At 38.7% G+C, this 27,115-nt stretch overlaps 1 protein-coding gene across 29 annotated transcripts in view; it reads right to left on the bottom strand.

The window, feature by feature from the left end:
- GPHN (gephyrin) overlaps positions 1 to 27,115 on the bottom strand; it is a 303,782-nt gene that overhangs the window by 164,303 nt on the left and 112,364 nt on the right. For 28 of the 29 annotated variants that reach the window (XM_067462787.1, XM_060762638.2, XM_060762719.2 and 25 more), the window contains exon 4: positions 9,963 to 10,055. In XM_067462787.1, the coding sequence (XP_067318888.1) occupies positions 9,963 to 10,055 (93 nt within the window). Of the gene's footprint in view, positions 1 to 9,962; positions 10,056 to 27,115 lie in introns of those variants that run through there. The other variant, XM_060762832.2, reaches the window with a different exon arrangement.

Genomic DNA, 27,115 nt, shown 5'->3' with positions numbered 1-27,115 from the left:
AGATGGAACAGACTGCAGGGAGTGCTGGTGTATTACCAAACTACAAATCCCAGGATTCGATAGTATTGAGCCATGAAAGTTAAAGTGGTGTCAAACTACATTCATTCTACATTTTGGAGCCAGACAGTATTTCATGAATTGTATCTTCTCACCCTTCTCTTAGTAAGTTTTGTGCAGAATGATAGAATCATTAGTACTAGTGAAATAAATGATAAATATTGACTATGCAGTGTTGCTTAGGGGAAAAAAACAAGCGGTATCTATTTGTCTACTCACATTTTGCTTTCAAACCACTAGGTAGGTGGAAGCTGGGCTAACAGCAAGGAGCTCACCCTGACCCGGCTTCAAACTGGCAGGCTTTCGAAAGGCAAGACTGACTACATCTGGTGGTTTAATCTGCTATGCTAAAGCTGCCCAGCCATCCGAGGAAGTGTTTCATGCATTTGAAAAACATCTGGACATACCTTTCGAATGTTTGTAAACACAAGAAGTATTGTAATAATTCATTACAGCTGTGTTTCAAGAAAATTGTTTGGATTTCAAGATATCATATCTCCTAGTGGAGAGTAAGTAGTGACGATGACAATTAAAACCAATTTAAAAACAGGGTTAATGCCACAAAAAGTGAAACAGTCAAATCAAGTAATGTTGTAGGGGCTTTAAAGTAAAACTAGACAATGAGATTATTGCCAGTCATTTAAAATTTTCTTCCTGGAAAACAGTGAGAAGATATATTCAGTTCTACATATTCTGAGTCTCATTACATTCTGCCTGACCTCTGATAACAGGGCTGTCTGTAAGCAGACTATTTGTGAGAGTTCAGAACAGGACCTTTTAGCCTTGTTTATGCATGCAGTGAAAGGCCATACCTGGTCCATTCTTTTTGGCTTCTTCTGGCTCTAGGGTGGATTTGTTTGCTTTAATGGTTATTCTAATGCTTCAGAATAGTAACTGCTGGAGTAGCTCTGCAAAAATGTATAAGTTTGACTAAAGTATTTATTATAGGCTTTATTATTCCCCTGTTATTTATTGAAATGTTTATACTCTGGAGATGTAATGCTCATGAATTTTATATTGTGCTTTATAAGCTAAGTTTATAATTTATTGATACAATGCTTATGAAGTTTATGTTACTGGCTTGCTACAATATTGTTTGATACTGAACTGCTATTAAGTTATTTTGTATTGTTAGTTTTTTCATAATACTTTACCTGTCATATTGGCTTAGTACTTGTTTGGCAAATTATTGCTAAATACTGAAGTTTCTTTGGGGGGAAAGCCGGGTACGAATAAAAGTAAATATCAAATTACTCACAAACAACATATATATAAATACTGAAATACATTAAGAATGAGCATCATTACTCCTCCCCACCCTAATATGAAGTTCTTACATTAATTCTTATGTCTTTTGTCTTCATATTGTTCCCTTATATCATTTTGTGCTTTAAAAAAAACTAGTTTACATATTATTTTTATCTCTAAATATCTAATAGTTTCCCTCAAAGATTTACATCCACCAAACAATGTCATTTTTTTCACATTATTAACCTCAACATATTCTCAAACTTTTTCTTTCCCCATTACAACCAAAAAATAATTTCCTATAAATCAACTATCTTCTCCTTATTTTTCCTCTGCAGTTATGACAACACATTATATGCTTATATATTTTTGTTAAGTTGAACAAATATCTTCATTCAATGTTACAACGAACAGGATATAATTTGAGAAACTTGTTTGCATATATTTCAGTACTCTGAAAATCTGAATGTTAATCTCAGTATCTTAAAATAAAACGTTCAATATTCTTTCAGTCAACAGAACAGCAGCATAAGGAAATGCTTTTTGCTAAGAGTTACAAATCAGTGTATAATCAGGAATGCTAGACATGCGGACTAAATTAAATTGCTAGCCCTGATCCACTGAATCAAATGCTGAATAGTAAAGTAATGCTCTACTTGGGATCTGATTACAGGCCAAGGTCCTTAAATAATTTATGTGATGGGGAGAAATATTGTATAATACAAAACAGAGATAGAATATTTCATTATGAAATCGCTAGTTCACATATCTTGTTGGTGAGTATTTTTGAATGGCAATACTTCATTGCTGTTTAACCAGAAAATTTTAAAAATCCTCTTGTTTTTTTTATTTCTCCCTCTTCATGCAATAAACAAACTATCTAAATTTCACATTTGGTATTAATTAGCCAATTAACAGCTGCTGAAATTATATTCAGACCCCCCCCCCCCCCGCCCCAGAATGCACTGTATTATTGAAATAAGTAACCCTTGCATATTTGTTACTGGTTTGAGGGTCTGTTCCTCAGACTGGGATTTGACTGTCCATAGTATTTTCATATGATGTAGGCCCCAATTAGCAGCTTAGCTTTGTTATTCACTAGCACATAAGTAAGCATATCACCTCACTGTTTCTCTCCTTTTATTCCCCAACTGCTGTCATATTTAGCATACAAGTGTCATATTTAGCTACAAGTGTAGTGAAGGACTTCTTCATAGCTACTCCACTTTATCTCTTAGGCTGGATATACACTGCCCTATATCCCAGGATCTGATCCCAGATTATCTGCTTTGAACTGGATTATATGAGTCTTCACTGCCAGATAATCTGGGATAAGCAGATAATCTGGGATCAGATCCTGAGATATAGGGGACTGCAGACCCAGCCCTAGAGGGGATCACTATTTATTCTTCATTTGCATTTTCTTACCTAATAATTTCCTAGACAGGTGTCCATCATCCCTCCAAATGGTTTATGCTCAGTTGTTGGGCTCTCACTACTTTTATACTTCCCACCCTACTATCTGATTGTGCTCCTCAGACTAAGTTCTATTGTTAGTTCTAGCTAAAGTAGACACAATGAATCAATGAGATTTACACCTTGTGTTGACTCATCATTCAACAATTGATTGAACTAAGTCTACTCTATCAAGACTAACCAATGGGGCTATAGCTTTGGTCTCGTACCCTTGGAGAAAGATCCTAATTCCTTCTCTATTTCTGGAAGTGATATACTTGTAATTTTATTACAGAATTTTAAGAACAGTTCCAGACTTTCAAGATAGCTGTTTTGTCCCTGAATTTAATAGCATAGTCTGTATTTTGGATAGGTGTATTTTGAAATGTTAAGTATTGGGAAAGATAAATTGCTTACAAGTAATAGTAGTTCTTTAAGTTATCATCTGTGGACTCACAAATGGGTTACCTATTTCTGTGTAGTGCATCATATGGAACTTCCCTAAGTGTTTTGACAGTAACACAGCCCACTCCCTGCAAGCCAAACCAGCTTGCTTTCCACCTAAACCCTCAGTTCCCTGGACACTAAAGATGCAAACCAGGATCTAAGGTTAGGCTGGCCACAATGAAGGGAGGATGAGCAGAATGGTGTGTGTTTAACATGACAACTCAAAGTACTACAGTTATAGTTAAGCAACCTCTCCTTCGTGACTCACCCAAATGGGAGACTAGCAAGCTACTAATAGGAAGAGAGTGTTATGCTACATCTGAAAAAAGGACAGTTCTCCCAAACACAGCCACATGGTGACCAGTCTATAATGTGATGAAAGTCAGAAAGCATGAGAATGTAGCAGCTTACAGATTTCATGCAGAAGGCCCTCTCTCAAGAAAGCATTCAATGCTGCCATCACCCTAGTTGAGTGACTTCTCACTTAAGCTGAAAGCTGTTTGCCAAGAAGTTCATAGATCAGGCAAATGGTTACTGCAATCTATTTGGAAACATATTGTGATGAGACAAGAACTCCTTTCTTGGTAGATGAGTGACAGACAAGATGTCTCTGTCTTTCTGGAAGCAGATGAACTATCAGTATAAAAGGCTAGAGCCTGGCAACCATCCAGTGAGTGGAAGTGTTCCAGATCAGTTGCAGGATTATGTAGGAATGGTGGAAGAGCAATGTCTTGATTCAAATGTAAAACAGATATCTCTTTTGGAAGGAATTTGGCCATAGGATCAATTTGTATCAATTAAAATAGAAGCAAAGGTGACCAACATATAGAAGAACAGAGCTCACCAGGTGACTAAAACAAGGAATGTCATCTTTTATGTGAGTAAACTTAAGTCACACGAAGCCATAGGCCTAACAGACACAGATCATCTTGATCTAGTGGCTGCTGCCAAGACAGCCCTTGGGAAAATGCAACATAGGAACAACTAATGGTTGTTTGGCCCGTTACAGAGGTACTACTATGCACTTGGCCTTTTCTGATCTATATAATCAACTTAGTGATGAGAGGAAATTGTGGAAAAACATACATGATGGGTCCATTCCTTTAATACAGGAACACAAGTCAATAAGAGCCTGTCCCTTTATGAGGTCATGAGCAGGAGATCTTGCACTGCCTGCTTTGAAGGTGACACAAACTGGTTTATAGTCATACCTTGAAGATGTTTTAGAGAATTCCCATATGTATCTTCTAGTCATGAGAGGGCACATGTGGCCTGCTTAGAGCATCTGTAATAATGTACTCCTCTACCAGAAGGTGAATTGCAGATGGGCAGATGACTCCTGGAATGCACCACTTCCATAGTTCCATCATGAGGTGGAGAAGGGTGCCTGGACATGTGACTCTCTTTTTGTTTAGACAGAAGACCAATGTAGTGTTGTCCATACCTACCTAAAATACCCTACTTTGCACGATCTACCCAAAGGATCTGAAAACTTTTATAATAGCCAAAAGTTTGGGACATCAAAGTGAAAGATCCTTTTCATTTTGAGACCAATAACTCTTGCAGAATGTATTCTCCAAACTTCTAGAGCTGCCTTGGTGGTAACAGACCTTATAGGTTGTGGAAGAAGAAATGGAATTCCTGTGATTTCAAGAACATGTTGAGGCAATGGTGCTGCAGATAGTTGAGGCATGATGGGCTTAGCTTGTAGTACCAGGCTGCATGTAATGAATGCATTTGGATGACTGGTTAAAATCATAGTAGGCCCTTGTCATACTGTTTCCCGGAGAGCAGGGCTGCCATTCAGATTATTATTATTGTACACCACTGAAGTTGGGGAGACAACCAGCTTACTGTAATAGAACAGCTCAGTGGCTAGTGCTGTGGAAAGGTACATAGGAGAAAAACCTACTATTATTGAAAAACACTACTGGAAGGAGAAGAAATTTGCCACAAACACGTAAATCTGTTGTTCAGCAGTCTCCGTCTGAATATGTCATATAAGAACAGCCCTCTCAATGTCATTGTTATCCAGACTGGTAGGAATGACATATGTAAGGAGATTAGCCTCAGTGGAACCCTGGGAGCTGTAAGCACTAATTCCTGGGTGGGTGACAAACAGCATATGATGAAAGCTTCTAGGGCCCAGAATAGCATAAAGCAAGGGCTCTGAGACAAGCCAGAAATATAAAAATCCTTGAAAATGTACACAAGGGAAGCAGGTTCATGCCAACACTATAATTTCTGACAGTAATCCAACATGTTTTCTAGATAATGTATATACTTCTCTAAGAGGAATGACAAAAGCATTAACTTCATTTCCCATGTTTTCTTCCTGTGGACAAACATTCAATACATTTGCAGACTATTTCACACAGAGTTTATAACCATCCCCCCTTCTTCTAGTTCCTGGCACAAGACAGCAGGCATAAACTATACTTCCTTCCTCTGAGGGAAAAAAATTGCCCTGAAGGAAGTATACACTGTGGTTTCATCTGACAGTATCATATCAATGCAACCAGAAACTACAATATTCATTTCTACACCCCTGATCAATCAGCATGGTTCTGTAAAACAGAGTATGGAACAAGCTGAGAAAGATTCCACCGAAGAGTACACTCCAGTCTCGGCTATATGTACAAAAGAGATATTCCAAAAGAGGCTAAATTTGTTCTTTGTTTTTCACCGTAAGATATTTTTGTCCTATCAGTTAGTTATTACTTATACAGCTAAGAAGTATTTTATGTATGATTAGATTACAGTCATCCCTTCATATTTGTGCAACTGACTTTCACAAATTTAATGTCATGGATTTAATTAAAATATTCTATAGATCCCTACTCTAGGTCAACTTTTGATGGAAAGATGATCACAGAGTGATGCTGAAAGACATTGAGATTCCTAGGGAGAACACCTTTCTAGGAATCTCTATGTCTTTCAGAAGTTGACCACAGAGTTATGCTGGAAAAAACAGATATTTCTTAGGAGGTATTTTCTCAGGTTGAAAACCAGCAATTTTATTATTTGTGCTTTTTCATTTTTGAGGGGTCCTGTGCCCCTAACCCCAATCAATTTGAAGGGCAAACTGTATATCAAATCCACTGCTCTGAATTAAAGATAAAAAATCCTAAATTGTATATAACTTTAAAAAATGAAGGTAGCCAATCATCATCATCATCATCTTTATTTTTAGACCGCCCTATCTCCCCCAGGGAACTCAGGGTGATTTACACATACAAAGGCAAATATTCAATACCTGGCACACACCAAAACATTACAGAAATAAACATAATATGGGAAAACCAAGGGAAAGCATTAAAAAATCAATGCAATTAAATTGCTTACAAGCGGGATTGGATTAGAGATGACCATCATTCACCCGCAGGAATAGGTTGGCAATTGGAAATGTAGTTAGAGAGACTACAGATTGTAGAATTGATCTGTCATGATTCTGTCTTCACAAAATTAATCAGCCAATATCTCTTTTGACAGCTAACAAAGTACAAAGTAACCATGAAGTATTGTTCATTTCTTAAAAAGCAGGATCAAATATAGTATTATCTCCCTCTACGATCTACCTCGGTGCTTAAGATCATTGGGGGAGGCCCTGTTCTCGGTCCTGCTACCCTCACAAGGGCGACTGGCGGGTACAGAGAGGGCCTTCTCTATGGTGGCTCCCCGTCTGTGGAACACACTTCCTGTTGAAATCAGGCTGGTCCCTTCCCTCCTGTCCTTTAGAAAAAAGCTTAAATCATGGTTATGGGACCAAGCATTTGAGCAGCAGGCGCAGCATCAATAATGCATACTATTTCTTTGATTGACAACGGACAGACCTCAGACTTTGACTTTGGATGTGGATTCGGATTTGGCTATGGATTTGTTAGATTTTAAATGAACGTTTTAACTTATTGTTTAGTTAATGTGATTTTATAGCTATTGTTTGCGTGGCATCTAATGAGTGCCAATTGTAAACCGCTCAGAATCCCCCTTCAGGGTTCAGAAGGGCGGGATATAAATGTCCTAAATAAATAAATACATACATAAATAATAGTATTATCATGTTGAGAAATAGATTAGTATATAAACATAATATGGGAAAACTATATCACCCATAATATGGGAAAACTATATCACCAAATTAGGTTTTCTGTCTTTCTATGGCATTTTCTGATGGATAATTACACACAATTCTCTCTGAGTAATCCCTCTCTGTGTTAACAATCCTGTCAGATAGTCTACTAAATATAGTGGGAAGTCCTGCTGATAGAATAACGCCTAATCAGCATGATCAGTTTTGTTCCTGGGGCAGTCACCATACGTGTACTCTGCACTTCTTGCACATGAGATGCAGAATGCTTGGCTGTTTGGGGAAAAAAATGTCAACTGGCATATACTATGGTTCATTCCATGCGCAATTTAATCTATTACCCTATTTATTTGTACAAACAGCTTGTAGCAAATCTCTTCATGATGTTTTTTGTGAATGCTTATGCTATCAGATTTGACTCTGATACTATCTGATTTGACACTTAATGGAAAAATGAGTGATACTATACACCATGTATGATGATAAGAATATAAAGTAAATCTTTTTTGGAGGGAGGGGGGTTCTTTATTTTCCTAATGTTAGAATGTTTTAACCCATAAAGAAATTAAGATAAGGAAACCTAAAGACAAATTATTAATCATTACAATACTACAAACCTAAATACCCAAGGTCCTGTCTGATCTTTGAAGCTAAATAAGGTTAGTTCTGGTTAGTACTTGGATGCAAAACAGTCAACAAATACAGAGGAAGAAATTTGAAGAAATCACACCTGAGTCTTCCTTTCCTAAGAAAACCCAGTTAAGTTAATTGTGTCACCATAAGTCAACAGGCAACTTGAAGCCATATATAGCACTATGAATACCAGGCTATATTTCTGGGGAAGGAGCTGGCAAAAACAGCTTCTGCTTACTTCTTCCCTAAAACAACCATATCAAATTAATGGGACATCATTAAGTCAATAGGTGACTTGAAGGTATATGTGTGCATGTACACACACAACTACTAATTTACTCAGTTGCTAATGACTATGACCAGGAGTCATACTGAACACATTAATCTTTCTCAGCATTTTGTCATCTTTAATTTTTTTAAAGATCAAAGCCAGAAAATTGACATATACAACTAAAAACGGATGCGACAACCACTGAAATAAGTTATGTCCTCTATAATTTTTGCAATTAGTTAATCTATGCTTTAAAATTCCAACAAATGTTGTTCTCTTGTTTCTCTGGAAAAGGGAGGTTGTTCCTTTCGACTTATTTTAATCCACCCCCACCCATTTCCCAGCTTTTCCAAATGTGCAGCAACTGTGGTTCTGTTTGTGAGTGGCCATCATTTTATTTTCAAATTGATCAGCTGCAGCATCAGCACAATTAGCTGATTATCAAAACATCACAGTCTAGAAGTAGTAAGAGTGAACACTGATACTGAACACATAATTCATACATTATCTTGAAAGCTTATAATCAAAGTATCGCTGTTTTACACAGTAATCACACACACACACAGTCCCCAACTTTTTAAAAAATATGTCAGTTGATTAAAAATTCAGCTGCTTCTCTGACAAAATGTGCAATTTCAGTCAAATTCCTTTTCAAACAGACTGATGAAATAGTATATTATAAAAATACTAATGTATGCCATGTGTTTGAATTATTGAAAGATCACCAAGAATACATTATAAACCAAATTAATCTGTCACTCCCAACATACATAAAATGCATGACAAAACTAAGTAGCCTTACATCTGATGCACTATTTCTGAGAGCTGGTATGAAAATGAATTGAAAATGAAAGCTTTAATCGTTTTCACAAAACAGTCAGTATTAATATCCAGAACACATATTCTCTAGAGCAGCATCCACACACACAGCAGGGAAGATAGGAGTAACATCTATATAGAATAATCCCTCACTGTATCACACAGATCTACCTCTGCCCCTACAACTAGATTTTTCTTTCTAACATGATATCGGTGGTATGTAAAAAAAAAAAAAAACCTTTGTGATTACGCTGGTCACATTAATGCACTACACATGCTCCTTTTCCTCATTCAAAATTATGAAATGCATACATGAAGAGTATTCACATTTGCTAGGACTAAGAAAGTGTTTGGGTATCCCCTACCATAAAACACATGGAGAAAAAGTTTCTTGTCTTGCCCACACTACACATGTTATCTCACAGGAAAAGAACAGAAGCATAATTGCAATGATCCCACAATATCAAGATCCCAGTGGGAAAAAAAATCTTTGGGAAGATAAAAATTTACAAAAACACCAAGAACATGAGTGGATTGGCACACCTTCTGTAGGGCAAATCAAAGAGTATACTCAGTAGGTATGAGAAAAGATTTTCATGTTCTCCAGTAATTATCCACACTTCCCCAGAGAACCCAATCTTATATCCTGACAGCCACGGCCACAGAACATTTTTTTACACAGTTATAGATATGTCACCTAGTAAAGCAAGGGAGATAAGAAGAAACACAGGAGAGTAGCCAATATGCATGTGTAAGTTGCAGTACAGTAAAATCAATAGCTTTCTTTTAAACTGAGTGATATATATATATAAAGTTTCTTTTAGAAATAAAGAATTGCATATCATTCATATCACATAGATACCTTCTGAACTACTTACTATACAGTAAAGAACAAAACAGGTGCTTTATAAGTGCAGATAATTTTATAGAAAAATATTATCTCACCTCTGGTGTGACATCCCGTGGTGCAAACCCTGTTCCTCCAGTTGTTAGAATCAAGTTTAGTTCCTTTTCATCACACCAGTCTATAAGTGTCTCCTGGGGAAAAAAAGAACAAAATCATCAGACTTCTTCAGTCATATCAGAGAGGTCCTCTGTCTTTTACAAATTCCATACATTTATACAAACATTTGTATCATGTGAAATAATGATAGCAATAGAGGACTGCACTTCTCACCCCAGGGGCCTTGGTAGGGCTCCCCCATTCCCATTAAAAATACTTTCAAACACCCTGTGGAATGTGGAAGGTTATTCTGCAAAATCTCTGGTCTTCTCTGAGCTACTTTAGGCCCAGGTTTTCAAGAGGAGGTAACCTGGAAGCCAACTTCTTTGTAACTTTTTTTTTTTAAAAAAAGGTCTATCAAGGTCTAAAAGAATGCATGGCAAAATTGCACCCATGTTTCTTGTAGGCTGATAATGGACCTTTCCAGCCAAGCACATTAATCTACAAATAATTCAAATGAAATCCTAGAGAGTTTTGTTTTCTATTTTCTACTGTACTCTCAACAATCCTTCACGAAATGACTTTGTATTATTTTCAGATAGAAAAGTGAACAAAGTGAAAACCGTTCCTTTTGTTTTATAAATAATAAATGTATCAACTTTATACCAAACTATAAATAATACATTTCATTTACATTGACATTAATAGAACTGTGGGAAAATAATATAATTACAGTAAGACTTCTTTCAGTACTCCTAATTTCCAAAAATATTCCAAGTGCAGTTCATTAGCTTTCAGGGTGCTACAACACAGCCCTTTATCCCAGGAGCATCTGTGTGTAAAAATGCAGATGTTCCTGGGCCCCTACCCACACCCACCCCAGAAAGTGCACGCTTTCTGAGGTGGGTGTGCAGATGCTCTTCCGGGACTGGCCTGAGAGAACATCTGGAGACTCTACCCCCTCCCCCAAATCCCCCAAAGCCCTTTTAAAAGTAAGGAAAATTTACTCGGCCTCCATTACAGTGTTGTCGGAGCTCTCCCAGCACGTAGAAATGACGCGTCAGGAGAGTGGGGGGAGGGGGGAGAGCAATTTTCCTTCTACCCCTCTCCTGGCATGTCATTTCTACCCGCTGGGAGAGCTTTGGCAACACTGTAATGGAGGCCGGTAAGTTTTCCTTACTTTTAAAAGGGGGTTGGGGGTTTGGGGGAGTGGGGTGGAATTCCCACAGTTTTCTGGACTAATGTAGTCCAGTAAACTGTGGGAATGGTGTCTGGACTGCAGTACAAACACCGGAAATAGTGGGTTTATCCTGCGCCTTCCATGAAGGAGCAGAAGAAATCCACTATCTAATTAATTTGCTACAAACCAGGGTTTTCCTGGTTTGTGGTGAATTAATTGAGGGTTGGCCAGAACGTCATTTGGACAGCCCCCTTTTTATTGTGGAAGTTTCCTCAATAAAGGGGCTGTCTGGATGGGCCCTCAGAATAGAGAGTTACCACTCCTCTTTTCATCTCTTTTCTGATATTACACATCTCTCAACACTGAATAATATATAATTGTTTCTAATTTTAAAATAAACCACACAGATATGATCTTTAAAAACAGGTTATTAGTTCACATCCCAGATTGAAGACAAACAGCAAACAGAGAATTTTACATAAGATGATTAAGAGGAAAGGAGGGACTTCTGGTTGCAGGTTGAGAATGAGGGCTCTTCCAGACAGCCTCATAATCTGGGACAAAGAAGTGGTGCAAAAATTCATGGTGCCTGAAAGTAAATTGAAACACGGAGCTCTCAGTCCCAGCAAATCGTCCCCAACATCCTGAAAGGTTTGTTTGTAGTAGACTTTAGAAATCTGTAAATGGATGTAGGATGTCTGCCTGAAGTTTTCTTTTAACTTTTAATATTGATTCTCTGAGATGCACTGGACTTCACAAGCGCTGATGTGGATATACAAATGTGCACACAAGCAGATGTCTTGTCAGTATCTCTCCTCACCCTCCTACTGCCTTTTATGTTTACCCACTTCCCCTTGAGTTCACTTGCCTACCATGCTGGTGCCCACTGTGTAAATTTAAGCCATGTTTTAATTTCATAAATATGAGAACAAAGGAATGGTTGTGGAGAGATCTCATGGGAATTGTTTTCCATTTGCGCTTCCATTTAGCCACCTTTGTGCCCATGGTTCCATCTGTTTACAGCTCTCAACAGTTGTTTCTGGATTTTAAAATGTGCACATTTACTGGAGAAGTCCACCCCAGAATATTGCAACAAAGTTCCCATGTTTTTGTGAATGTAGGGATAAACAGTGATGTGAATATGCACATTTTTCGGGCGATCTTGGATTCAAAAGAGCATTTTTAACTTGTGTTTTTCAGGCGATTATGCAACACAGCGAGCCTTTTTGACAAGTGTCATCTAGTCATCTTTCATTCCAGTTTCTCTCAGATTTTAGGGCCTGTATAGAAGGGCCCTGAGTTAGTGGAACCAGCTGAGAAAGAAAAGTGGAGATTTGGGCATCAGACAGTCTAAGTACCACCTACCATCAAAAAAGGCCAGTCAGTTTGGAGTTACAAAGGAGTGATGATTTATAAAGGTTGGCAAATGTCTCAGTGTATGCACCTATGGTCTAAGGAACTATCAGAGGAGAAACCAAGCCAATATAGGGTTGTGAAAAAAGAGCCAGTAAGGTAGTCTGAGGCCTTGGCATGAAAGGCAATCTAAGCAGCCTCCAGTGTAACTCTGGGAAAAACCAAGGAGAAAAATACAACAAACAAACCACAGTCCAGAAATAAAAAAGGAAGAAATATGAAGCATGGTGACACAGTGGCTTTTGCAGTATTACTTACAGAAAACAGACAGCTATGGTCATGAGAGTTAATAGTTGCCTATAAGTCACCACCAACCAACCTAATTACTCCAGTGTGTTCATGTTAAGGCTGCAAAAGCCTTGCTTTTTACAGAGGATGCTCTAGTTCAGACATGGGCAAACTTTGCCCTCCAGGTGTTTTGGACTTCAACTCCCAGAAATCCCAGCCAGTTTACCAGCTGTCAGAAATTTGTGAAAGTTGAATTTCAAAACATCTGGATGAGCGAAGTTTGGCCATGCCTGCTCTAGTCTGCAACTAAAGCATCATCTAGGGCAGGGGTAGGGAACCTTCGGCCCTCCAGGTGTGGTGGACTTCAACTCCCACAATTCCTTGAGGCTCGTGTAAGCCTTTGGGGCGAATGCCGAGCCTCAAGGAATTGTGGGAGTTGAAGTCCACCACACCTGGAGAGCCGAAGGTTCCCTACCCCTGATCTAGGGAAAAATGGCTCAGGATGTGACTCCACCTTTTGAACTGTTTCAGGAACTACATGATTGGCTCACCCTCTACGAGGGGAGGATGCCAAATGAAGACTCAATCATTTTCTCTGGTTGGAGTCAGCTATCTTGGCTCATCACTTCTCTTTCCTTGTTTGAGGCGGACTCTTTTCAGTAAGCTATGAGAGTTTCCACTCAAGCCTGAAGCCTATTCTAATTGCCCAAACGTCATGAGTAACATAACACATTATGAATGCTTGGTATGTTGGTGTTTTATTTCTTAAAATGGTCTACATTTGCAATGTCTCTCAATCCCCACGGAAAATTTATTGTGGCACCATTTAATATTATATTTTTGCTTCGTTAGTTTTGATTCTTCAACCCAAATGCATACTGTATGGAACATAGTTTTACTCTTGTTCAGGCTAAATGCACCCAACTCTTCCAAACATTCCTTACAGGACCTGGCTTCCACACCTTTAACAATCTTGATTGTTAGCCTGCCCAATATCCTTTTAGACTGTGATGCCCATAACTGGACCAATTCATACTATAATTTTTCTTGAGCTATTATTCTATACTTTTCTGAAATAAGCCTAGAAACACATTGCTATTTTTCCTGTTGCAACCCATACTGCTCACTCATGATTAGTTCATGGCCTACTAAGTCCCTTAGTTGCTTTACATGCATATTGCTAACAAGCCAGGTGCTATCCACCTTTCGACATCTGCTTAAAATGATCTTCATCCTTACTGAAATTCATTTTTAAAGCTTTTACCCATTTCTTCAATTTGTGAATTCTGATTCTGTGTGCTGGGGTATATAACTACTTCCAAGTGAAGGAATACTGAGAATGTAATGAATTCTTTTATACAAGTCATTCTTAGAAATATTGAACAACAATACAAAGGATATGGCCAGGCCTAAAATCTATTCTGCTCTGCAGGAACATAACCTGGCTATCAAATTTTCTGAAAAAAAGTAATGATGATAATAATCTTTTGTGCCTCAATGTATTTATTTTTCCAGCCATACCACTACATTACAGGGATACTTCAATTAACAAAGTCTCTATTGATTCAGCTTGTTTTTTTAAAATAAAATAAAATAAAATAAAAAGCTTTTTGTACCCATTCAGCTCTCTATCTATCTGGAAGCTTTTTAGTGGGTGAATGGTGAGGAAAGCTGGAGAAAGTCAGTAGAGGTTGCAGCAGCCTGATTGTAGTAAACGATGCAAATAAACAAAGCCCAACCTGGAAAAACAATAGAATACTACTCTGAGTCTATTGTGTGCCTACTAGGGCTGTGCAAAATTATTGTTAGTCCCGTAAGTCATAAGTAATTTGTTAGATTTGTTAGATAACGAATCACTATTAAGAAACATGCAAAAAAGGGGAGGTAAACATTTAAGAATCGAAATACTTTCCAATAATTTTTGTTAAAATTCTGAAACATTCGGAAGCCTCTCAAAGTCAGTTTAATTTGCAGTATAAGCATTAAGCAACTTTGATAAAGCCAAAGAGGTCACTGCTAGACTGAGACGGCTGGCCAGTCGCCATAAGGAAGGGCAGCTAGCTGGGCTGGGAGGGAGACTGGGAACACAGTATTCTGGGAAATGTAGTTTGGAAAGGTGAGGCCCTGCCCTGAACTACATTTCCCAGAATGCAGTGTTCAGAATCAGGAAGCCCAATGAGAGCTTTGCCAGCCAGCCATGTTGAGTCAGTCCAATAATAATAAATAATATTACTGAATCTACAAAGAGGATTAAAGTAAATATGTAATAGTATAAATCTGTACTAAGTTGAAGTCCTGTGGTTAATTGTGTGTCATATACACTGTTAGACACTCAAGGGGACTGCTGTTGTGGCTTTTTGGAAGATAAATGTCATTGTCCAAACTTTTAAAAATCCCCCAAAATCAGTAGATAAGTGAATCTCGCTGAAACTTCTGTGGATTGAAGCCCTGGGTATCTTGTGCATTGTATATAAAATTCAAATAAATAGCTTTTGTAGTTTATATATATATATATATATATATATATATATATATTGTTTGTAAAAAAAATTCAAAATTTCCCCCCAAAATTAGTGGATAAGTGTAACGTTCTGAAATTTGGTGGCGTAACAGTGGAAAATGTGGTACAGCTATAGTAAGTTTCATCACAATAGCCCTAAAATAAGGGAGAAATTAGCCCCAGAGGTTTCTCCACTTGCTCAATTACTTAACAAAAAAAAATAATGTAAAAAGTTTAAAAAAATACTTTGTTATAGTTACAAAATTTTAGGTCCATAATTTCGGAAACACCTCAAAAACGATTTACCTCCCTCCCCAATTTCGTAATTAGTATTGAAACTTTTTTTATTGCTCACACAATCCTACATAAAACAGGCAAAGTAAACAGCAGCTGCCTCCAGAATACTTACTAAGCACGTGTGAATAGAAAAGGAGAGATAAAAATGGGCAGCTGATAAGACTGCCTCATAAGCTATCCCTAGCATATTTTTAAAAATCAGATCAGAAAATTTAGCCACCAGAGTAGAAATTGTAAGAAAAGTTGAGGTTGGTGAAAGAAAAAGTAATCCCTGCTTGCATTTTGGAAAAAGCCTTCATTCAGGTTCTCTAGGTTGAAAGTGTTTCTCTTTCTTTATGCAAGTTTCACCTAACCTTGTCATTTCATTTCATACATGCATATTGTTAGTTTTGCTAGAGCATGTTAAATTAATATTTGTGTTTTCTTTTAAATAATGGGTGGGGGTAATGCAGGCATGCATTCTGATTTTTTCAATGTCACCTATGCCTTTGGCACCATATTTTCTGTTAAAGACGTAATGCGCAGAAACACATCTACTTTGTTAACTGGGATATATCTGTATACTAAAGCAGTATAAATTGTTCCCCTTTTGATCAGAAGGGCTAACAGTAAAATTTGTTCCCATATTAATCAGAAGTGTTTTTGCTGAGTCTTGGCAGCTACCTTGACACTTTTTGGAACCTTACAAAAAGACCACTTGTGTCAAGTTCACACATTGCTACCAATGCCTTCCTCAATAGAAAATCAACTATCATTTCCCACACAACCCCTTCTCTGGAAATAGCAGAAATCCCCTTATCCACAGACCCCTCCATGAACACATCTGTAATATCAGAATCATGTCCCTGTTTCTGTCATTCAAAATCACTGCATAAGAAGAAACCTGGAATTGATTATATAGCTACAAGTCCCAACATTGTTCCTGACTGTTCAGCTTCTTAGTATTCCTTCAAATATACTTCATAAAAAGGGAAGTCAGCCTGTTCAGGAAGCCTTGCAAATGTGATTAGTTAGATTTTTATACCTGTTTTACATACCTGGAATCACACAAAAGTTTCTTGGGCAGAAAGGCGTTGCAAGTGGAAAACTTTAAGAAACTCTGTTTTAGATCTCCCCTCAAACTCCTCCAATAAACACCTATATAAATCATCCCTTTTAAATCTATCTGTAAGTGTGATTATTTTAAAAGAATGACACTGGTCAGCAGCCTTTTAAGTATATTAGTTCTCTGACAGTATGCCCTGTGTTGCTAGCAGATGTCAATGAAGGTCAGAGCAGATATCTTCAAGAGTACAGTCTCATCAGCAATCTATATATATAAAAATGCTCCGTGCGTAATGAGTCCCTTAAAAACAAAAGAACCAATGAACGAAATCACACCAAATTTGGCAACAAAACATCTCACTACACAAGGAGTGACCATCACTCAAAAAATTATGATTTTGTCATTTGGGAGTTGTAGTTGTTGGGATTTATAGTTCACCTATAATCAAAGAGCATTCTGAACTCCACCAACGATGGAATTGAACCAAACTTGGAACACAGGCCTCCCATGACCAACAGAAAATACTAGCAGCGTTTGGTGGACATTGACCACTATTGGGAGTTGTAGTTTACCTACATCCAGAGAGCACTGTGGACTCAAACAATGATGGATCAGGACCAAACTTGGCACAAATATTCCATATGCACAAATATGAACACAGATGGAATTTGGGAGAAATAGACCTTGGAATTTGGTAGTTGTAGTTACTGGGATTTATAGTTCACCTACAATCAAAGACCATTCTGAATGAAATCCATGAATGTCAGAACTGGGGCAAACTTCCCACACAGAACCCCCATGACCAAGAGAAAATACGTAAGACCAACCAGTCTAACACCCTTCACCGGGGCAAGAAAATGTAATCAAAGCCCTCCTGACAGAGAGCCATCCACCCATAGATATAGATATATATGATTCACACACACAGAGATAAAGTATTACAGATTTGAAAGGGACTCCTAAAGATGGACAATTATATGTTGCATGTTCCAGAGTAGGCAAACCAGACAATCTCTATGTCAACATTGTCAAAGAAACATCAAGAAATACTATTTACCCACAAGCATAAAGACATTACATATATTAGAAACCAGCACTTTCTAATTACTTTATTTTCCATATCACCAGGCTGGGCCACAGCAACGCGTGGCAGGGGACCACTAGTATTATATGAATCTGAAACATGGGCCACAACAATGTTAGAGGAGGAAAACTGGCAGTGACTCAAGAGAGCAATGGAAAGAAGGATGTGTGGTGTGATAGTAAGACATAAAGTCAGCAATAAAGAGATGCGTCAAAGAACCGGGATACATGACGAGATCAATGAAATCAATGAGGCAAAAAGATGATGGGCAGAGCATATAGCACAAACAAAAGACAACTGATGGGCATGTCGACTAACAAACAGGATATCAAGAGACCACAAACGGCCCTTGGGCAGACCTCGTCCTCAATGGGACAAAATAACTGTTAAGCTATTTGGCCAGAAATGGAAAAGAAAAGTACAGGATCGGATATTTTGGCAAATGGTAGATTTGCGTGAAGCCCAAAGGAGTGGATTGATGACAAATCAGATAGGATAGGATAGATATATGTATAGGCGATAACTCTCAAACAATGTCTCTCCAAAGATACTGGATATTGGAAAACTCTAAAATATGTATGTGAGTTATTGTGTATGTTTTGAAGAAGAGAAGGATACTCCTGAAAAAGTGTGAGCATAAACTAGAACCAGAGCAAGAGACAGAAAGTCATTGACAAAGGGGGACACAATGCAATCAAGAATCAAATGCACTGCAAGCAGGAAATTCCTTGCAGAAATATTTCCTTCCTTCAAGGAAATATGCTTGCAGGAAGAGGGCTATCTATTTAAATAAAAATGTAATGTTTGTTTGTGGGATTAACATAACTCAAAAATCACTGGACGAATTGACACCAAATTTGGCCACAAGATGCCTACTAACCCAAGGAGTAACCATCACTCAAAAAATTGATTTTGCCATTTGGGAGTTGTAGTTGCTGGGATTTATAGTTTACTTCCAATCGAAGAGCATTCTGAATTCCACCAATGATGGAATTCAACCAAACGTGGCACACAGGACTCCCATGACCAACAGAAAACACTAGAAGGGTTTGGTGGGCATTGACCTTGAGTCTGAGAGTTGTAGTTCACCTACATCCAGAAAGCACTGTGGACTCAAACAATAATGGATCTGGACCAAACTTGGCACGAATATTCCATATACCCAAATATGAATACAGATGGAGTTTGGGGAAAATAGACCTTGACATTTGGGAGTTGTAGTTACTGGGATTTATAGTTCACCTACAATCAAAGAGCATTCTGAACCCCACCAACAACAGAATTGGGGCAAACTTCCCACACAAAACCCCCATACTTAAGGCCACCCAGTCCAACTCCCTTCATCAGGGCAAGAAAACGTAATCAAAGCCCTCCTGACAAAGAGCGATCAAGCCATAGATATAGAGAAATAAATACGTATGATTCACTCAGATATAGTATCATATAAAGCATAAAGAAACTACACATAATACCACATAAAGCATAAAGAAATTACATATATTAGAAACCAACACTTTCTCATTACTTTACTTTCCAGATCACCAGACTCGGCCACAGCAACGCGTGACAGGAGATGTCAGGACCCAGAAGCCTTAATTAGAGCCAAACACAAGATAAGAGTTCAAAACACAGCTTTATTATACAAAAAAATCTGAGAGCCCATCCCTCCACCTCTGCCAGCGTCTGCTAAGACTTAGATCCTGCCAAGAGGTCCCTGGCTGCCAATCCTCAGGGAACCCCTCAAATTCCTCACTAGAGGTGGGCTGAGTGCAAATGTCCCTTATTTGTTGAACACGGGTCCAATCCAATTCCTTCCATATCACTCTCAGACCCAGAACTCCTTTCAAACCCCAGGAAATCCTCATCCTCTGTTGGCGCACTAAGTATTTCCCGGATGCGCTTCTTCTGCAATTCCCCTTCAGATTCTGGCTCGTGAGCAGCCCTTTTTACACCTCTGCTCCCTTCCCCATCCCCCATCTCGCAATCAGAGAAGCCTTGAAACATGTCAGTATCACTTGGGGCCATAGTGATTTCCCTAATGCGCTTACGCTGTTGTTCTCCCTCTGACTCCTGAGCAGACCTTTTCTCCCTGCTACCAGGAGTAGCAATGCTACCAACATGCTGAACTACAACAGGAGATGGCAAGTCAATAATAAAAGTGGCAGACTATTGGCCAAGTACAATAGATATAATACACATACTTTTAAAAACAGTTTTATAATTGCATGTAGAGACTGTCTATCACACTTTACAACTGATGAATATTAGGGCATGCAGTAAGTTATTACGCTCCCAAATTAATCAGCAAATTCATGGAGAGATGTTTTAAAGAGAGATCAAAGGATGGTTACCCCAAGCAGTTACAAATGCTCTTTTTTCCTTTGCAATTAATAAACCAGCAGGGCTTATTGAAGACTTGTCTCCCATCTAATTTCTGAATTTAAGCATTAACCTCAACTCTCCTATTACCAAAGCAGAAAGCACAACAGATAAGAGACTCAAATTCAGACATAGGCAAACTTCGGTCCTCCAGGTGTTTTGGAGTTCAACTCCCACCATTCCTAACAGCCTCAGGCCCCTTCCTCCCCCCCCCCCCCCAGAGACACATGCCTGCTCTAACTTGACATGGAATTTGGCTAATCGTGTCTGCTTGCCCCATTTTTTGTCACATACGACCTATCACAGTTGGTAAATTACTGGCAGATATAAATTGGTAAATTACTGAGGCCTTGCCTGGCCAAACTGTAGAGTCACTCATGTAGGCCTCAAACACTCAGCAGAGTCATGTGACTGAGCCTGTGACTCATGAGGGAGGGTGCGGAAGCCGGCTGTAGAGAGTGGATAGAGGACAGAGGAGATGTAATACAGAGAGACTGTATTGTGTTTATATTGTATAAATATAGTTGCATATATATATCTGAGGGAAGGGAAGGCTGAGCGAAAGAAGATAGATGCTTTAAACTTTTTATTGTTTTCTTAATATTTACATAAAAAGGGTAGGAGCAACAGGTTTGTATGGTAAAGTGGGAAAGTGAGGAGGGGTGAAGTGAATAGGGAGAGAAAAAGTGCTGGGATGCGGGGGGGGGGGGGGGGGAGGGGTTGGTAAGTTACTTCCAGGATCACCCAGGATGTCTTGATTAATTGTGGAAACTGGAAGGGCAGTGAAATTTTCAGTATGCTCTAACTTAGTTATAAGATTGCTTTAATAATGTGCCATAATTCACTGAGTAATAGTCGCACCAGCATAATCAGCACACTCCTTTTTTTGGCTCCAAAAATTAGCTTCCACTCTTTCTTCATGTAATTGTCGCACAGCCATTTGGGACTCAGATTCTTCTTTCCTCCCTTCTTTATATGATATCAAGCCAGTTCTTTTTAAAAAAATCAACAACCCTGAAATAGACCTATTTGGAGCTTGGATCTTCACTCCTTCCTCCAAGGAAAGGCGGTTAAAAAATAAAACAAACCGAACTGAGCTGTTTGTTTACATCTGGATCATCCCTCTTTCTCCTTGGAAGTAAGGCATTTTTTAAATAAACAGAAACCAGAGAATCAAAGGTAGTTTTTTTTTATTCCATAATAGTTGCACCTCCTTTCTTAGGTGAAAAAAGGGGGATAAAATGTGTGATTTGTTATGCAATAAAATATGTTACTAAACTAGCCACACAAAGTATGTTTATAAGAATATTATTGTTTATAAGAATACCATTGTATTACACTATAGCAAAAGTTATCTAACCTTTAGATTTCCCACTCATAATTTCTTTTTCAAATAATTAAAAATAAATAAATTACATGACTCCTCCTTGCCAGCTATTTTGCCCAGCAGGTTTGCAAGCACAGCTGTATGATTATTCTTCAACATTTTAAGATAAAACAGTAATTATAGATTGCTACGCAAGAAAATAACTCCATTATTCAAGAATAGCTTGCTAACAGATGTTAACAAGAATTTCTTTCTTATGGATGTCTGCTCATAATTTCTCTTTTAACTCTAGATTTCAAGGATATGAAGTGATATGGAGATAAAAAGACTACAGGACAAACAAACATTTTCTCATTATCAGTTAGCACCAGCTATAGTTTGATACTCAGCTTGATAAAAAACCAAAACAAAAAAGATTCAGTGGTGTACTTCTGCTGGTTCATACATTTTCCACAGTGATTCGTCTCCTCTTCGCCTCTGCTGCCTCATACACCCAAAACTCTGCTCTAAAGTGCTAGGAATCTTCTAGAACAGTGGTTCTCAAACTGGGGTCCCCAGATGTTTTTGGCATTCAACTCCCAGAAATCCTAACAGCTGGTAAACTGGCTGGGATTTCTGGGAGTTGTAGGCCAGAAGCATCTGGGGACCCCAGGTTAGGAACCACTGTTCTAGAACATGTTGTGGGTATACTGGAGTACTACTGGGAGGGCTGGAAGGGAGGAGTGATTCTATTGGTATGGGAAACCACTTGATCTCGGCCATCAGCTGAAAACAATGACAGAATCTCAATAAGAAAGACCAAAAGAGTATGCAGCAATGCAAGGTATTTTGCTCTTTGTATGAAAGTCTTTATTGCCATTTCAATCAAATCAATTCACACTAACTGCATGAAAAAATGGTTCAATATGACCAAGCAATTATTAGCATTGCTGATTTCAATCTTCATCAATAACAACTGCATTATATCATCCAAGGGTGACAAGAAAAAATAATAATGAGATTTTAATAGGCTTTAAAAACATATTTAATTATCTGGTATGCAGCAGACCCAATATGAAAAGCACTAGTTTCCAGTGTAGCTCATCCACTAAAGCAAGCAAAATAATTTATATTCATGACCACACTGGAACCCATACTGGAATGGATTCAGTTGATGTGATTCATTCTATAAAGCCTGAATATATAAAGAATGACCATAAATTCTTAGAAGTATAACCTATTGCCATATAGCAACAAGTGTTCAAATAGATCTTGCCATGTTAACTAACATGAACAGAACTGATTTCAAAGTATACGTTCAGTAACCCTTATCCAAAATGCTTGGGACCACAAGTGTTTGGCTTTAAAAAAAAGGTGGAATACTTGTATTTGCATATTACATTCATACTAAGATATCTGGAAAGATGGGACTTTAGCCTAAACAACAAATTCATTTACCCTGTGTATTCATGTATAAGTCTAGAAATTTTAGCCCTAAAAATCAACCTATCCATGGATAAGTGTGAGTAATGTACCTTAACTCTTACCAAGAAAATAACCACCTCCTTCTCTGAGTGGCGAAAGGGAAGAGCTTACTCCATCCCCGAAGAATCTAAAAAAAGACAAGACTCCCTTTACTCTCCAGCTGTGGTGCTGCTTATGACTTTTTTGAATGCCTGGATAGGAAAGTGGTGGAAATTTCAAAATGACAAAATAATTTTTGTCTCAAAACATGTCCTCAAATTTTAAACATGACATTGACCTATGCATGAGTATGTACTGTATGTTTTTAAAGGCAAACAACCCCACCTTATAAATCATTCTCCTATGGTCTCTTTTTTGTTTTTTGGCTTTGAAAAACAAACAAACTTCTGTTCCACTTCCAGTTAAGATCCATGCTGGGCTCTGGTATTGGCTCTACTTCTTTCAACTCTTTATAGGTTTCCTCCTGGTTGTTTCATTTCATCCTGTAGCTTTTGCTACCAGTATTTAGTTGATAATCCTTCTCTACTCGTATGGCCATTTATTGATTTTAGGTAATGTATATCCAGTCTTTCCATTTAAATAAGGTGACTTACAGCATAGTATATGCCTAGAAGGAGTTTCTCACATACACAATCTTTCACCATGCCAAACTGTATGACAAGGCTTTTTGTCTTTACATTTTTGAACCTATTTTCTGTGCCTACTCCCTGCAGTAAAATGTTAAATACTCTTTACACAGCTGTTTGTCACACAACCACTAATGTGGAATGAGGGGTTGAACCAGCCATTTGCTTTTTTTAATCCTCTGTGTACAAATATTATTACAAAAGTAATTGAACCATGATTGATTTAGAATCAGATTTTCAGGGGATAAAAGATGTTGCAGAAAGTACAACCCTTTGGATACTAACCAATGTTTAAAGCCTCCAAAGAAAGTAACACGAACACACGGTGCATATATGAAACAAACTGTTGAAGGGACACACTCTTGGAGCATTTTGTCCAACTTCAATATGAAGAAACAGAAGCTTTACACTAAAATTAGCATCATTGTAGTTTTAATATGGACAACCATGTCCCCAGCTGTTACTGTGCTGTTTGAATCAGACACTAAGTGGCGCTTTCATCTATGAAAACATCTACATCTTCATAAGAACAGAAATCTCCCTACACAATCATGAGTCATTTTTAGAACTGTGAAATTCATGGAAACCCCTTGGGGCTACGGAGTGTGTGTGCGTGTGTGCACGCACACAGAGACACACATCATGCAGAAAGAAAGAGACACACAGAATAACCTTTTCCAGAATATCAAGCTATTTATGTACCTTAAAATTCCTGTTTTAGAAGTAATGAGCTCACTTCATTATCTTCATATCCGACTATCTCCAGAACTTTGTGAAGGTTTACTTTGTCAAGCAACTCGTAGTCCACACTATGCATGTTAAATCTCAATAAGACTTTCCCAACATCAATCAATCTAAACTATGCTAACTGCTGCTGATGGGAGTTGTAGTTAAATCAACCTTGAAGGAACACTGTGCGTGTAAGGGGGTGAGGGGATAAGCATCCAAGGGATAAGGCATAATGAAGAAAGTATGAGAGGAGGCAGTGATGTTGAACAGGGGAAATTTACAAAAACAATTTACTGGTGGTGCTGAGCACAGTTCTGTAGAGAAGTGGAGGGGGCAGGGTTTTAGGTGACAATGGGGACACAAAAAGGGTAAAGAGGTCAGTGTGGGGAGAGTGAGAGAAGCCAAATCCAAGAAGCTGGAGCAGCAATGCAAAAAGAAGGGGCATATGGAAAAGCACTAGGAGGAAGAATCTATTAACAGGGTGAAAGAAATGGGAAGACCACGGTGACTGTGGGAGTGGAGGAGAAGAAAGGGGGGCTTAACAGAACCCTGAAGGATAGGAAGACATGGGAACAAGATTAACTAATGTCACAGAGTTGTAATCTTCCTGTCTCCCCAGAGGACTGGGGAAGGGGGATAAAAAGGAATGTCATGGTTTAAGTGTCCTGTGGAGACCTGGGAACAAAAAAAGGGGGAAGTAGCCCAAGTAGTGTGCTGAACATGTGGTAGGTGACACTGCAAGTGAGCAAAAAATGAGAAGGATAAAAAAGTAACTAAGTGGAAAAGGCAGAAATCAGAGAGCAATATTTGAACCAAGGGCAGCATCAGAGCCAAAGATTAGGTTTGTGTTTGGCAAAAAGTAAAAAAGGAGCAGGCCTAGCTCCTGCTGCCTTAAGGCTAGAGGATATATTCATTTGTGGGGAAGAGGATGGAATCCCAGTTTTATTTTCTATTTCTCTCCTGAATGTGGAATAAAAGTTAATGAGGTTATAGTCCCATATCCCCCTCCTTACTCTGTAAAAATAGGCATAAGGACAGTAACTTAATTAGATCCATATCCCCATCCCCATTCTGGATACTGCAGAGCCCCCGGTAGTGCAGTGGGTTAAACCCCTGTGCCGGCAGGACTGAAGACCGACAGGTTGCAGGTTCGAATCCGGGGAGAGGCGGATGAGCTCCCTCTATCAGTTCCAGCTCCTCATACGGGGACATGAGAGAAGCCTCCCACAAGGATGATAAAAACATCAAAAATCATCCGGGCGTCTCCTGGGCAATATCCTTGCAGACGGCCAATTCTCTCACACCAGAAGCGACTTGCAGTTTCTCAATTCTGGATACTTTAAAAAAAAACTTCCACTGCACTGCATTATAGTTAATTTTAGCTGTCAGTGTCAACTTCTGTGGAGAAGTGGCAGCTGAGGTAGCAGAAATGGTCAACATTTTCTCGTATTACGCCTTTAAGCTTTTTTTCTGGCATTCTGGGAGGATTGGTTTGTGCCTGCAGGTATAGCACATCGACTTTCTTCATGTTCAGTGAGAGGCCAAGCTTTTCATATGCTTCTGCGAGGGTATTTAAAGTGACTCGTAGGTCTTCCTCTAAGTGAGCACATACTACATTATACTGGAGTTCTATAACAGGACTTGTTGTGATCTTACTTTTGGCTTTCAGCTTCTTACGGTTAAAAAGACACAGGTTGCTTACTTGTAACTGTAGTTCATTGAGTGGTCTTCTGTTAATGCACACCAATGGGTTAACTGTGCCTGCATACTGCAACTCAGAACCTTCTAGAGCTCTAAAGGATCCTTTTTGGTGGTAGCTCCACCCACCATTCTAAGGGCATATAATGAGCAGATGCTGCCGTTGCCTCAGTTCAAGTTCCATCATAGAGGAAATATAAGTACACATGTGCAAGGTATGGCAAGTAGCAAAAGCAGGTGGGCATGGTGTGAATTCACAGAAGACCATTCAAAGAACTCGTTACAGGTAAGCAACCTGTGTTTCTTCTTCATGGTCTCTGTGCGAGTGGAGAACAAAAAGAGGACAAGAACCCTGAAAGACAAGAAGACATGGGAACATGATTAACTAGTGCAACTCATTTGGAAAATCTCTGGGTCAGGATCGGGAGTCCAAGTCTTGGTAGCAAGAGTGCCACAAACAGTCTAAGTGTCTGATGGAATGGAGCCATCCAATGGTGGTAGAAGGAAAATGCATACTTGATATCAAGACGGTGCAACTCTCTCGAGCTCTGAGGAAGGAACTGAGAAAAAGGCAGGTAACACAATGTCTTGGTTAAAGCGGAAATGGGATACCACCTTAGGCAGAAAGAAAATGTCAGGCCATAGGACAACCTTGGTGTTATGAAAACAGAGGTAAGGTTGGTCAGCTTGGAGCCCAGCAAGCTCACTGATCCTACTTGCTAAGGTGACTGACACCAAAAAGGCAATTTTCTATGACAGTAGATAACAACAGCAACAACAACAAGAACAAACTTTATTTATACCCCGCCACCATCTCCCCAAAGGGGACTCGGGGCGGCTAACATGAGGCCAAGCCCTACAATTACAACAGATTAAAATCAAATACACAGCAAATAATAATAAACAGAAAATTAATACAAAGTCAAATACAGGAAATGGAAATAAAATAAAATAGTAAGATGAGCATAGCAGGCTGGGCCAGTTAAAATTGTAAAGTATAAAAACCTGGGTGAGAAGAATAAATAGGGCAGTGTGCCTGGTGGGATTTCAGATGGGACAAGCAATGGGGTGAGTTCCACTAAAGGATGGGATAAAGTGCATCATATTGTACTGAGCTGATTGTGGAATGGGGATTTGTATTTATTCCTCAAAGGTACACTGGAACAGCCAGGTTTTTAGGCTCTT

This window comes from Anolis sagrei, chromosome 1 (assembly GCF_037176765.1).
Source record: "Anolis sagrei isolate rAnoSag1 chromosome 1, rAnoSag1.mat, whole genome shotgun sequence".
NCBI lineage: Eukaryota > Metazoa > Chordata > Lepidosauria > Squamata > Dactyloidae > Anolis > Anolis sagrei.
Note: the sequence above shows the minus strand (reverse complement) of the source record. Positions and strands in the feature narration are given on the sequence as shown.